We start from the raw sequence: 13,827 nt of genomic DNA, 5'->3' as shown, positions 1-13,827 counted from the left end.
GTGAGAAATGAGGCTTGCAGCAGCTGCAGCCCCTGGGGAAGGTGCTGTGGCCATAAAACTCTCAAGGCACTCATGAAGAGAGGGAAAGAATGGTGATAGGTGCTTATAGGTAAGGAACAGCAAGGGGAATGCTACTTTTCAGAGTCACCCATGTTTGATGCAAGCCCCATGGTTGCTGATCCATTGCACAGGGCCTGGTACCAACTTTGTGCTTGGCTGTTCTCAGAGCTGTAGGGGCACATGTGTAGGAGGATACAGTATGGGTAAATGAAGGTGGTATAGAATGTAATCTTATCCCCCGATGAGTTGCAGCCGGACCAATTACTAAAGACTAGGAGCAGGCCTGGTCTTAACAGGCCATACCTGTAGCCAATAAGAACATTGTTAAAAAAGAGTGGATTGGTGGGAACTGGAGTCAGATGACTACTGCAGGGATTGGGAGGAGTCAGTGCTTAGAGGAGCTGCCTACGGAAAATGTCGAGGAGGTACAAAGCTCTGGTGATATCAAACCCTTCCACTGTAATAATAATAGAACTCTTGTTATGTAAGACAACACACATGGGAAATGCTGAGTTCAGTGTGGAGCTGGGTTTACACCATGAATTTGCCCAGTGATATGGAGGTAGCAGTATGACTTCATATGTTGTGTGTCACTTTTGAACTCTAGAGTATTATTAGAAGGAGGATCCAGGGAAGTGGAGATAGAAGTACAGGGAGATATGAGCATAGCTGAGGGAAAACTTCTGTAAATGTGCTCTACTTGGTATTTAACCAGCAATGGAGTGGATTTTGAATTTTTTGCAAATATTTAAGTGATAACATTGAATAGCAGGGATTTTAAATTTTTTTTTTCATCTGTAGGGGAAGAAAAAAAAAGGATTATTTTTTAGTCTTCCATTAAAAAATTAACCAGTTTGAATTCACACCAGTGGCTGCTCTTCCTTCATTTAAACAGGTAACATGGTCAAAAACTCTCGTCATGTCCATGCATTTGAATTAACTCTTGTCTTCTACACCAGCATCTTTGCATTGCAGGCACATACTGCTGGAGAAATAGAGGAATACCAGCATTTCATTTCACACAGCTACACAAGATGGTGGCAAATTGTTGTCCCTGCTAGTACAGGATGAACTTCAACCAGAATTAGAGGCAAACACTCCATAACTCTTGCCAAATCTGCACACAACCTATGCTCTTTAGAGCTGTTTTCTGAGCCTTCATCTTAGGGAGGTAATGAATGACCTGTCCCAGGAGGAGGGGTTCATGCCAGCTCTTCTTGTTAGAAGGAACAGCCCCTATTCTTGTGCCAGAAATTTGTATGTTTTCCATTATGTTCCTCCAAAAATTATGTCTCAATTCAATATATTACAGTAAAATTTGAAGGTGTGGACCTACTTCTGTCCTTAAAAAGGTTTATAGTTTTCTCAATTTGGCCAGTCTGAGGTGCATTCACTAGGAATAAAGGCTAAATTAACTAAAATCTGGAAGGTCTAATGAAATGGAAAATAGTGTGTCATGCACACAGGTCGGTGTCCAACCCTCTCTTTCCATCCTATAACCAGTGCATAGTCAAAATAAGCTGGTCCTCAGGCCAACCCTTTTCTAAGCTATAAAGCCTGCAGGAAGAGAAGGTGAATTTCTTCTTGTTCTTTGCATTACCAGCCTTGTCTTCATCGTTAATGGTTTATTGCCCACTGATTATTGGTTTAGTGGATTTAATTAGTTGGAAAGGGAAGCCTGAATCGAAGGCTGACAGGCAGCAGAGAGGGGCAGAGCACACTCAGCATGCAAAAGAAATGTAGGGAGGAAAGAAAGGATTTCGTGGGCCACGAAAGCCAAAGGCCAGGATGGAAACTGTAAGCATACAATGGACTTTGTGAAATTGAGTTCCTGGAGTACACAGACATTCAGCCGGCCTACTATGGAGTGCAGGTGTAATTGGCCTGGAGTTTATTCAAGGTGACATCCAACTGACAGCTACACAAACTCAGTAAACTGTTAAAATAAAAGGAAAATCAAAACAAGAAGAGAAAAAATCCCCACCAGACAGACTTCAAAATCAACAGGAAGAATGTTCATGAGCACCAGTTTAATGGACAGTGCTGGGATACCCAGAGGCAGAAGATGTCTGGTCAACTAGACAGAAATATTGATAATTTGTCTGTGCTTCCTATTCCTGAACAGAGGTTTCAGAGCAAAAAGCATAATAGTAAATATAAAAACGGTGGCGGGACAGATTCTCAGTGGATATAAAAAAACATAGCTCACTCATGTGGTTTGAATGGAGCAGTCATATGTCCTACAACACAATTCTGCATTTTTATGGAAATATTGTTCCTCATGTTGGTAAACGACATCACATAGAAAATTTTCCTTATGTTTCTCTGTTCTGGCAGGAACAGCTGGTAGACTCCCTGGTGCAGAGCAGGTGAACATACACAGAGCTGTCCTTGTCCTTCCTCACCAGTAGGCACGTGGGATGGGCTCAGGAGGAGCTTCACCACTGCCCTTCCAGATCCCTCAGCAGCAACAGTGACTGTTGGGTTACCTGCATCACAGCCAGTGGGAGCACAAGGAGCATGGTCAGCAGGCTGGTGCTGCTCTGAATTCCAAGGTAAATTCATGACAACACAGATAATAAAATATAATACAAATCTAGTTTTTGGGGAAATGGTGGGGTACAGCTGATACAGCCTAAGACACTATGTTATTCACAGTGAAGATCAGGTGATCTGTGGCAGCACCACAAACGTTTGCTGTCCTGACTTCACATTCATGTCCTCAGTGTGCATCTGTCTCTTTTTGAGATGACATTAGTATTTTTTGTAACCCCATTCAATTTCTTCCCAGGTTGTTTTGAGCTCATAACGCTTCCATCTGTGAAGCTGTAGAGTTCATTCAATCCTCCAGCTCCAGGGAAGGTTCCGCATGTCTGTGGGACATCTGTAGGTGACAAGTACAAACTGGAGCAGAAAGAAAGACTGGGTAGGGTTAGGAAGTGGAAGAGCTCCATGGCTTCCAGGAAGGTCTGGTGCTTAAAGGATGCTGGGTGTTACCTACAAGAACTGTTGCTACTCTTAGTAGAGTTTTGGAATGTGGGCAACCTGGATAAGATGTCTACTAAGCAAAAAGGAAAATCAAAAAGAATAGTGGTGGACCTGGATGTCAGGAAGCTCCTAGCATGAGAAAAGAAAACACACAGAGAGCTCCTCTAAGCAGGAAGAACAAAGCACAGCAAAGTCTTGTGTAAGGGAAATATGGAGACTGGTGAAAGCAAAGGGGAGATGGGACATGGAATCTCTCACGGCGTTCAGCAGTAACAGCCTCAGCATCTGGGGACTGAGTCACCCTTGAGTCAGAGCAACCGTATTCGGTTAAAATTATACTTTGCTGTTGTAATCCATGGCATGCTGCTCAGTGCTGCTGACTTGTTTGTGTCATCTGCCCATTAAATTACTGACTGGAAGCTTCTCTTTCAATACAAATATTCCTTGCCAGACACTATGGGTTTTACATTTGGGGTAGGGGATTTTTTTGGTAACAATTTAGGTCCTTTAGTGCTGCCAAATAATCTTTCCTTCGCTCTTGTGATGCAGCACGTGGGAGAGCACTTTCTGCAGATTACAAGGTGCTCAGGGACACAGGGGTGCTCAGCTGTACAAAGGGCAAAGACATAGTGATAAAATACAGGCAGATTCCATTTAATGATCTCTCAAAGCTCCTGAACCCAAAAGACAAAAGGAGAAACATGCATTTAATGTCTAGGGGATTTGCATGTTGTCAATCTTTAATTAAGGTGTCTGAGATAAAGTCCACCCTTGCAAGACAAGGCAGCAGAATGGGCACCTTGTGAACCAGGAGTGTGTGAGAGCAAAGGGCACCTGGGCTCACAACAGCCCAGTCCAGCACTGAGGTTTCACTTCAAGCTCAGGACAGCTGGAGAAAAGCAATGCCTTGGGCTCCTGCTGCTCCTCAGCTCGTGGTTGTGCTGTTATTGCTTACTGGATTGAGCTGTGACCCAAACCACCATGAAAACAAGAGGCAGAAAAGAGCCACTTATGATGAGCAGTAAGTACCATTGCTTGCAAATGCATTTGTTGGGATGTGGCCTGTAAATGCTGGTAATGGGGTCAGAATGACTTTACTACAGCTCTATTTTACTTACTCTTTGGCAGATATGTGTGACTAATTTTTATTTTTTTTTTTTCCCAATACACAACAGGCCTCGTTTATCCTCCGAGCAGGGTAATTTAGTGTTCTGTGCTGGCTCCAGCAAAAATATTGAATTTAGAACTGGACCACTGGGGAAAGTAAAAATTAATGAAGAAGACCTTACAGAACTTTTTAGTCAGGTGATATAGTTATTTTCTCTTAATATATTTTCATTTTCAGTTCTACGTATTAATAGTTAAATTGTTTTCACAAGTGTTTGATGTGTTCTGTATTTTATTTTATATTATCTATATCAGCAGTCTAATATGAAAGTAAGCCATTGCAGACTTGTAATCATGTCATCACAAAAGATAATGAAAAGATTAAATTGTGTATGTATAAGAGCTCTCTGTATTTAAGTGGACTTTATAATAGTAAAGTTATGCAAGAACTAAACTTTCCTAAGCTTTGAAAAGTCAAAGTTTGTTTCTCATTATCTCTGTTGTTTAACTTTAGGTTAGAGAGAGTAGCACAGAGATTCAAGAACTTAAAAAAGGCAGTGGTGCTTTGCAGAATGTATCCCAGCAGATTACTCTGCTGACCTCCAAGGTGAGACAAACCTTCATGTCATCCTCCTCCAGCATTCCCACGTTTCCATTTCTCGCACTAATATTAAACAATCTGATTCATTGTAGTTTTTCTGCACCCAGTTTAGGGAACTGGAGCAGAGTCCCTATTTAATATGAGCCTGGAGTCTGTGTTTAATTTTGAGATACTTATTCAGTAACTATGTAGACAATGGAAATATTTCTGTAAATCTCCCCAAAATTTCTAGTTGCTACACAGACATCCCATTCTATCCCATAGATAAATTGGGCTATAAGGGTTTGCAGTGGAAAGATAAGACCAGCACAATAGTTTTGTCATTTCCCTGCTCCTGAATTCTTTTTTTTTCCATGAAAAAATTTTTAAATGATTGCCTGATTTAAGTGTCTTTTGTTACAGTGTTTCCACAAGTTCCTTATAGGAAAATATTTTTATAGTGTAAGAGCCCTTCCTTTAGGGAAATTGGGCTAATATGAATCCATCACATTCTCTGATTCGGTGTGAGTTTGCTGTTTGTGGTTACAACCCACTGAGATGTGGAGACCTTTTTCAGGCTTTCAGTGCTCTGTCCCAGACCTCTGTCCTTGTCACACATGTGAGGACCAGCGCATTCCCACAGGAATATTCACATTCTTGATTTTCAGCACCTGAATACATCTTTGCAAGACAGAGTCTTGCCTGGTGGATCCAAGCTGGGACATATTTAAGCTGTCATTTTCTGAACAGCCAAACCCACCAAAATCTCAGTGAATGGGGCCTCATTTGGATCTGTCACCTGGTTTCACATACCAGCTATTCTCTTTTTTCAGAGAAAAGTATTTTGTGAGTTCACCAGTATCCAGCAAGTACCTCTGTGGTCACTCTCATACTAAGCACAATGTAATTCACATTTCTTTTGCAGATCCTGAGTCTCGATAACAAACTTCAAAGCTTTCAGCAGGTAAGTAAATGGGAAGCAAACTAGAGATCAGAAAAGAAAATCTCAGCCTCAAGTAAATAAAGTGAGGTTTCAATGATTAAACAGCTAAATGATTTCTTCCTTCTCATGCATTCCTCAGGAAATTTTTTTTGGTAACAGAAGGTAAAAAAAAGCACCAAGATTTGTGGAGGAGGTGATATGCCTTCTTACAAAATATAAACTGTGTAGGAGACTGCATTTCTTAATGGAAAAACACTTGTACATTCAAGAACAACAAGTTGATACCAAGGAGAAGTAAACTTTCCCTTCACTGGTCTGTCAAGATAAAGACCAGAAACCCAAACTGGATTTTTATTGTACTGGAACTAAATTTCAGCTGTCGCCTGCTTCTCCAGTGTGCTTGTGACAAGCCTCACCTACAGGTGCCAGTAAAAGCAATTGTCAGATGAGATACCCGTGGAATCAAAACCACAAGATAACCTTCCCTCTAGACTCCCAGTCTGCTGCTGAAGAATAGTCTCTGTTAATATTTAATTTTTGCAGGTCTTTTCTCATCCTAGTGCTTGGCCATTCTGTGTATGAGCAATCACAGCATCATTATTTTGTACATGGATAAGTGAAATAGCTCAAAACTTTTACAAATCAACCTTACTGAAAAAAAATGGAGGGCAGTTCAAGAAAGAATTTGGGGAAAGAGAAAAAAAGATTTGTCTTGAAAATAAATTCGAATGGGAGACCAGCTAAGCAGAAACCTCATTTTCTACTCTTTTCTGGCGTTTCAGGACATCCAGAGGAGAGCCTGCAGTAGTAACCCCTGTAGGAACTCAGGGACCTGTGTAAACTCACTGGATGGTTTCTTTTGCCTCTGTCCCAGCAATTGGCAGGTGAGTCTTTAGCCTCCTTGACTACAGAGTGTGTATTTCACCTGTAAGGCTGCATCTAGCTCAGGGTGATTGCCATGCAGCACAGCATTTCGGGTTGCTCAGGGTAGAGTGAGCAGCACTGAACAGCAGAGCAGCAGTCACTCATTGGTTGTTTGCTTCTCAACAATATCAACATATATGTGTAACAAAAGAAGCCCAAAGCATTGGGCCAGACCCTGCACTGTTACATGCAGGCAGTGGCCCATGAAGTCAGTGATTCTTGGCAGTTCCCACAGCAGAGAATTAGTCTGGTTTTTGCTGAGCACTGAACTGAACTGCATGCCTTGCTGTTGACCTTACACAAGGCTAGAGAAAGGCTGGGGGAAGGGATGGATAGTTACTCAGTCTTAAACAAGTAAGACAAACTGGGGGTCTAAATAAGCAGTGCCATTCTGGATTTTTAAATCCAGAGACTTTACTAGCAAATGCTTTAATGGTGCTATTATGTGCACCAAAGATGGAAATGTTCTATCTTCTTCTCAAAGGATTTAAACTTAAAAGTTATCCCAACAAGATTCGGGTCAAAATTTATGGGCTTTCCTGATAGAAACAGTTTATAACAAAATTTTCTGAGTCTTTTTCTAGTTGGAGAGTGAGGGTTTGACAAAAATGTGCTGTTCATATGCTTTCTACATCTGAGATATTTTATCCACATCTGACTGATAGCAAGGGTCACAGGAACACAGCTGAAAAATAAAGTTTTGTTACTGTGTTTCATAAGAGAATCTGTGTTGATAACAGCCCAAGGTTTGTATATCTTTGAAATTAAACGTGGTTTGCTTCATTTCTCAGTTATTTGGAAAATAAACTGGTTTTCCATTTCATCTTAGGGCCCCCTGTGCTCAGTGGATGTTAATGAATGCCAGATTTTTGCTGGAACAGCATTAGGCTGCCAGAATGGAGCCACTTGTGTGAACACGCCAGGCAGCTACAGGTAACTTCTCAAAACTAGACACAAATGTCCCATGTAGAATACTCTGCTGGTTTTGTACCACATATCATGCCTGCAGCACAAGTTCTAGAATTAATATCTGTGCACTATAACCCCTTGCAGTCTGGGAACAGATAAAATCCTTACTGCACTGGACACTGAGCCCGCTGCAGACACAGAAAGGCCTCCACAGCCATTGCCTGCTGTGCCACAAGAGGAGCAGCAGGAGCCAGATCCATCACACAGCCGTGCTGGGGGAAGGCTGCAAATTGAGGACTGGCTCCAGTGACCCAGCCCCCTACTGGAGGGGCAGCTGCTTTAATGGAAATTGCCTGCACCATGGGGTGTAGCTGGGGCAGTGAGAGGCCCATGCTGGGCTGTGACCAGCACTCACCAACATGCCCACAGAGCACAGCCATGTTACCTTCCCTCTGCTATCACCTACGCCTTGAGATCAAAGGGTGTGATCACCCTTGATCACTGGTGTTCCCAGCACACTCATTTGGTCAGAGCAGGGTGCTAATAACATCAAGATAATGGGTGCAATCCCCATGCAGCCCATTCTCTAAGGCTTGGACTTGATGGTCCTTGTGGGTCCCTTCCAACTCAGAATATTCTGAAAATCAGAAACAGTTCTGTGAAATGCCTTCATCCCCTCCAAAAACAAAGGCACTGCTGAGACAGCAGCAGAGCAAGGAATGCACAGTGCTGCCAGGCGGAAAGGGAGAAATGCTGTCTGCAACCAAGGGGGTGCCTGGGCTGCCTCTGTGCTGGGCCCCACACACATGGGGCCTCTGGAGCATATTCTTCTCTGGCTGTGCCCAGCTCCTTAGGAAACATGTTCTTGCTTTTACAGGGCAAGCCAGCCTGAACATTTTGTGTCTCATTCTCCAAAATGTCAAATAATCTGCTAAATAAATAACTCTCACATATAATACAAAGCTACCCCTGTGCAATGGGAACACGCACGCTGGAGAGCATGCCACAGCTTTCTGCAAAGTATTTTGTCTCCTGCTTCAGCATAGAAATCTTAGCCCCCACAAATATTTGCTTGATGTAACACTGGCTTATAGTGCTTTGTCAGTTCTTGGAAGAACCTCAAACAAAGGAAGTTCTCCTGTAGTGTTCCTCATGCTTGAGCACAGAGTCTGCTGAGGCATCACTGCTGCGTGATGCCTCCTGTAAGCTTTAATTTTATTTTAAAGGATGTTTCTAACTTGTCTGCAACAGATATTGTCAGGGAAACAACAAAGCAATCTGCCTTTATTTGTTTCCTATTGTGCTCAGAGAAGTACAGGGGTGCGACTAAATTCTGTTGTTCTCACAAGTGTTGTCATTGTGTTAATGCAGTCACGATTCCCCACGTTCTTCCCTGGTGCACTGCTTGTCCTCCTTGGTAATTGCTGAATCAATGCTTCATGGAATGAACTAAGACCTCTACAGAAGTCATTGAAACCTTAATATTGCTGCTTTTGCATCACACTCTCAGGATCCTTACATAATCCCTTCCCAAGTCCATTGTACTATCTTTAGTGTCCCTTATTGACTTACTTCTGGGTGCTCTGCAAATGCTAAATCCATCCCCAGGCAGAGCATGATATCTCTTTTCTGCAACTGTGAGGACATTGCTGCTGAGATTTCTGGGGCTCAGCAACCCAGGTCACCCCACTAATGCTCTGGCATAGTTATGTACACCATTGTGGACTGCAGGGAAAGAAAAGGGTAATATCTGACTTTCCATAGCCTGCAGAAATAATACCAGGTGACTGGAAGTACTGGATTAGGTACCATGAAATGGAGCATAATGCTGTCTTCTCCCCTCGTTCATATACAGATTTTCCTGTAACTCAGGAAAGCTGAAATATGAGGGGAAAAAAGCAGGTATCCAGAAACACCTTTCTCAATCAAAATTTTGAGAAGACATTGTATCAGTTGGATAAAAGGCTGTGAAAGTCCCCAAATCTATCAGACTTCTGTGTCACAACCGAAATAACAGTGGCCTAATAATGTGGCCTCATCACAACGTGCCATGAGTCATGTGATGGAACCACGGCAGTGCCAAGCAGCAGAGCATCACAATTTGGCTGAAGTGCCTTGCAGTGTGACCTGCTTCTGGAAGCTCTTCTCTGAGAAACTTCAGAGAAGAAACTTCAGATGGGTAGCAGATTAATCTTTGCCAGAGTAGACAGGAGACAGTGCTGTTGTTCTCCTCCTTTGGAGATGGTCGGATTGCCTTCTGTGTCCTTTGAAGTTGAACATGAAGCTCTGAATGTACTTTAAACATATAAAAAGTCATCTGGTTCCCTGACCTGTTGCCTCTGTGCTTGCCCATGCTGAGCTGCTGCACTGATAGGAAGGTGCTGTTCTGCTTGCTGTCTCTTACAATAATGAACATGCTGTCTTGCACTGCAGACTGCAGTTAAGCATTAAGCTGTTGTGAGGTTTTGAAGCCCAAGTTCGTGTGGGTTGCTTGTCCTGGATGCACTCTTTAGTTACCTGCAATTGGCTTATCAAACTGCAATTTCAGCTGAGCATGTGACACGGTGGAAGGGACAGCAGCAGCTTATTTTATATAAATTGCTTCAAGGTCCAGGTCAGCTGCACTAGAATACCCTGACTCCAATTCCAGAGAAATGCTTTTACAGAGCACTTGTCATTAGGCAGCTTAAAAGCAATCCAAGAAGGGTGTGTGCCTGCCATATGTCTCTGCAAGCTGCAGACATTGCAGCACATAACTTGAATCCAAATAAGAGTCTCACTGTCATTTTATTGAGAAGCTGGTGATCTGGTAGGAGGTTTTCTGTACATTTATATCTCTTTCAGTTGTATTTCAGAGCCTCACATTTTGTCTATGTGGAAATAAAGAGCCAGAGAAAAGGGAAACATTATCCAATGGCTTAGAAGTTCCCAATTTCAGTTCCACCACATATGTATAATGCTGTAGCTAAGCTCTGCCCTATAAATAACAATGTGATGCATGTGGCTGCTTTCAAACCACATCCTCCCAGTAGAATGCCTTCTTTCAACCCACTGCTTTGTTCTTCCCACCTCGCCAGCCCCAAATGCCACCTCTTGCCCACTACATCCCTAAAAGCTGAGGTGCTGCTGAGACAGCAGCTGCCCATTGTTGTGGTGTGGGGGTGAAAGTACCAGACATGGCATTTCTGCACATGGCATCATATGATGGTCATAACTGAAAAAGGAAGTTTAGGTGTTCTTTGACTGAAGTGGGGTTTCCATGCTCATGTTCTATTTAAATCTTATGTTATGTTAGACTTTTTTTCTGGATTTGTGCTTATGAATGTAACAAAAGGCTGTAGATTCTTCCATAGGGCCAGACAATCATGAATATACACAAGTCTCAAATGGTTCTTGAGTCTCTGCTGAGATTTTCTTCTCTGCATGATTATTAGCAGGATTGTCATAATAAGTAAATAGATGTATTTTGTAAGGAACACCCCATAAAATGGAGAATGGAAATGACCAATCTTTAACAGTGGTAGAAAGACAAAATTTTGATTTTTCTTTTCACTTTCACTATTAGCTGCTCCTGTACTCCAGAAACTTATGGGCGTCACTGTGCCTTGAAGTTTGATGACTGCCAGGAAGGATCTGAGAGCCTCTGTGAGCATGGCCTCTGTGTGGATGAAGAAAGAGACCAGCCCAACAGGGTAAGGAACAATGAATAAACCTCAGCATACAGCACAGCATGAATAAGCAGGAAATTCTGCTGAGTCTGACAAAACTGTGTGGCATGAACTGCTGCTGAAAATAACAAGAGAGGCCACTCTACGACATAACAGCCTCTCTGTTGTACCAAAGGTGGCTGAAAGAATCAGAGATGTCTTCTGTCTTGTTAGAGGTACTTGTCACAGTATTAGATCTACTACTATATCCATAGGGAGTTGGAAATAATTTTTTTTATAAGTTGAAGTCCTATTTCAAATACAATATTCTTACTGTTCATTATTTTGGGAGTTCTAAGTTGCTATTTTGCTGCTTAAATGACTGAGAAGGACAAACATCTTATTTTTCCTGGGAAAAGTGGCACATTAGGACCAGGGGTCTGGAAGCTGCCAGGGCTGCATGGTGACTGTGTGGCTCCTGCTCATCCTTGGTGCTCCTCAGTGTCAGTTGGATGTGGGGTCTGACTCCAGGCCCAATCTTTCCAAGCATCTGCACTGGATGGATGCTAGCACACACTTGAGTGCTCTTCTGGAGCAAGCCAGCTCATTCCATTTGGGTGAGAATCTGGGTACAGGGTGTTCACTCCAAAGGGACAGATGGACCATGCCAGCTTGGGCTCTTTCCACTCAGAGCAGCCCTCCAAAACCACCCAGCCAAGCTTGTCCTCCTTAATACTCCTATATGCCCATGCACTGTTGCAGTCACAACACTTTTTTTTGAGCTTTGCTATAAATTATTTCTTTGCTTAATTCTTAGAAATTTCAAAATTCATCACTTATTTTCTACCCACTTTTTGTTGAGAAAGCTTTTCAAAAGGGTTCAGTGTTGGCTTAACAATGTCTGCTCCTGTGACAATCAACAATAAAGCTCCCATTAGCTTTAATTGGACCAAAGCTAGATAAATGCTGAAATCTGGCCATTAGTAAAGATTACTAGAGAGAAAACTGTTTCCCTAAAAGAAAACATGTATTTGCATTTTAATGTCAGTGCTGCACATTGCATAGACTACTGAATAATTTGACTAAAAGAAAACAGCCAAGATGATTTCAGGTTGCTCACAATGATCTCTTTGCCCTGGTTAAAAAGCAAGTTGATGACTTTTAATTATGGTTATGTACAGCTCATAATTGATCTTATTTTCTCTGGGAGCTTTGGGGTAAATTACAGATTTCTTTTATGAACATAATGAATGAGCCTGAGTTGCTTCCATAATCTGAAAAAGTAAATTCAGAGGAAGAAATAGACTGGGAAAACTACTGAAGCAACTTACAAAACAAAACGTACAAGCCATGTAATGCTCCGAAAGCTTTCTTGCTATAGTTTGAAAGTCATTTTATGAAATTAACTCCTCCTGCCTTTTTCTTGACTGTTGCAAATGCCTTAAACATGCACTGTGGTGTTTTCTGTGGCAGCCCAAGTACCACTGTGTCTGTGATGCTGGCTGGATGTCCCCTCCTGGCAGCCCTGCCTGCAGCGCTGATATAGATGAATGCAACCTCCCTAATCCTCCGTGTTCACAGGATCCACTTGTGCAGTGCTACAACACTCCAGGCTCCTACAGATGTGGTCCCTGCCCCACAGGTATCTTGTCCTTCCATGCTCTCGGGTTGCATGGGGTGGCAGAGGTGCTACTGCCCGTGTATCATAAGCACAAACACAGGATGCAATTCCATGAAATGGTTTGGTCTTTGTTCTAGGGAATCAATGCAGGTTGTGTTTTATATAGGTAATACAGGCAGTGGAGTCTAATGCATGATTTATCTCATCCTAAACTGAGCATCTAAATAGGTCTTATGTCCACAGGTACCTTCATGTCCATCATGTCCTGTCACCTTCACATAATTTGTCTGCAGTACTTTTATGTCTGTATGTTTCCTGCCCTAAGGCAATATAAAAATCTGAATGTTTCCTCAGACCATATAACCTATGATTATTCTTCCTGAACTGGGCAGGTGGTGTCTATAGGAAACATAGTATTTAAGTGAAGTTGCAGTAAAGCTTTGCTGCAAAATGTACGTACGTGCACCTGACCGGAACTGCACCCTCTTTAGGTAAAAGTGTGTTTGAATCTGAAATATCCAGAATGCAGTTAAAATAAAATATTCTTGTACTCACATCTCCACCCTGTTTTGTTTGAAACCTAATTTTCAGAATGGTATGAATTTTAATCAGTTATCAGAGAGACAGGTCTACCCTTGTGCTAATAAAGTGCAATTTAGTTGTACTCTATGAAAAGATTTGGTGAAAGAAGAAACCAAAAAGGCCGGGCATTTTCTTTCTAATGTCTTTTTTGTGCTGCTTTTTAGGCTGGCAAGGAAATGGCTACACTTGCCAAGACATTGATGAATGTGCAAGTAATAATGGAGGCTGCTCAACTGTACCGATGGTCCAATGCATCAACACAGTTGGATCATTCCGCTGTGGGCTCTGTCCACCAGGTAAAATGGGTTTCTTGCTGATAATACTATGGAAGGGCTTAAAAGATGAAGATTCAACACATGCAAGCCTGTTTTGGCGTAGATTTAAGAAGCTGAAAGTTGGTTTTATAGAAATATCACATACACAATACTGTAATACAGAATGCAGAGTCCAAATATATTCAGATTTC

General features: G+C 42.2%; 1 protein-coding gene across 1 annotated transcript in view; it reads left to right on the top strand.

The window, feature by feature from the left end:
- Positions 1-3,950: 3,950 nt before the first annotated feature.
- Positions 3,951-13,827, top strand: part of CUBN (cubilin) — a 142,397-nt gene continuing 132,520 nt past the window's right edge. Inside the window, exons 1-9 of the mRNA XM_005418600.2 lie at positions 3,951-4,069; positions 4,224-4,353; positions 4,670-4,762; positions 5,661-5,699; positions 6,461-6,562; positions 7,432-7,535; positions 11,077-11,203; positions 12,632-12,800; positions 13,526-13,657. Of these exons, the coding sequence (XP_005418657.1) occupies positions 3,951-4,069; positions 4,224-4,353; positions 4,670-4,762; positions 5,661-5,699; positions 6,461-6,562; positions 7,432-7,535; positions 11,077-11,203; positions 12,632-12,800; positions 13,526-13,657 (1,015 nt within the window). The remainder of the gene's footprint in view (positions 4,070-4,223; positions 4,354-4,669; positions 4,763-5,660; positions 5,700-6,460; positions 6,563-7,431; positions 7,536-11,076; positions 11,204-12,631; positions 12,801-13,525; positions 13,658-13,827) is intronic.

This window comes from Geospiza fortis, unplaced genomic scaffold (genome assembly GCF_000277835.1).
Source record: "Geospiza fortis unplaced genomic scaffold, GeoFor_1.0 scaffold138, whole genome shotgun sequence".
In the NCBI taxonomy this organism is placed as follows: domain Eukaryota; kingdom Metazoa; phylum Chordata; class Aves; order Passeriformes; family Thraupidae; genus Geospiza; species Geospiza fortis.
This window is presented reverse-complemented; position numbering and strand designations above follow the sequence as displayed.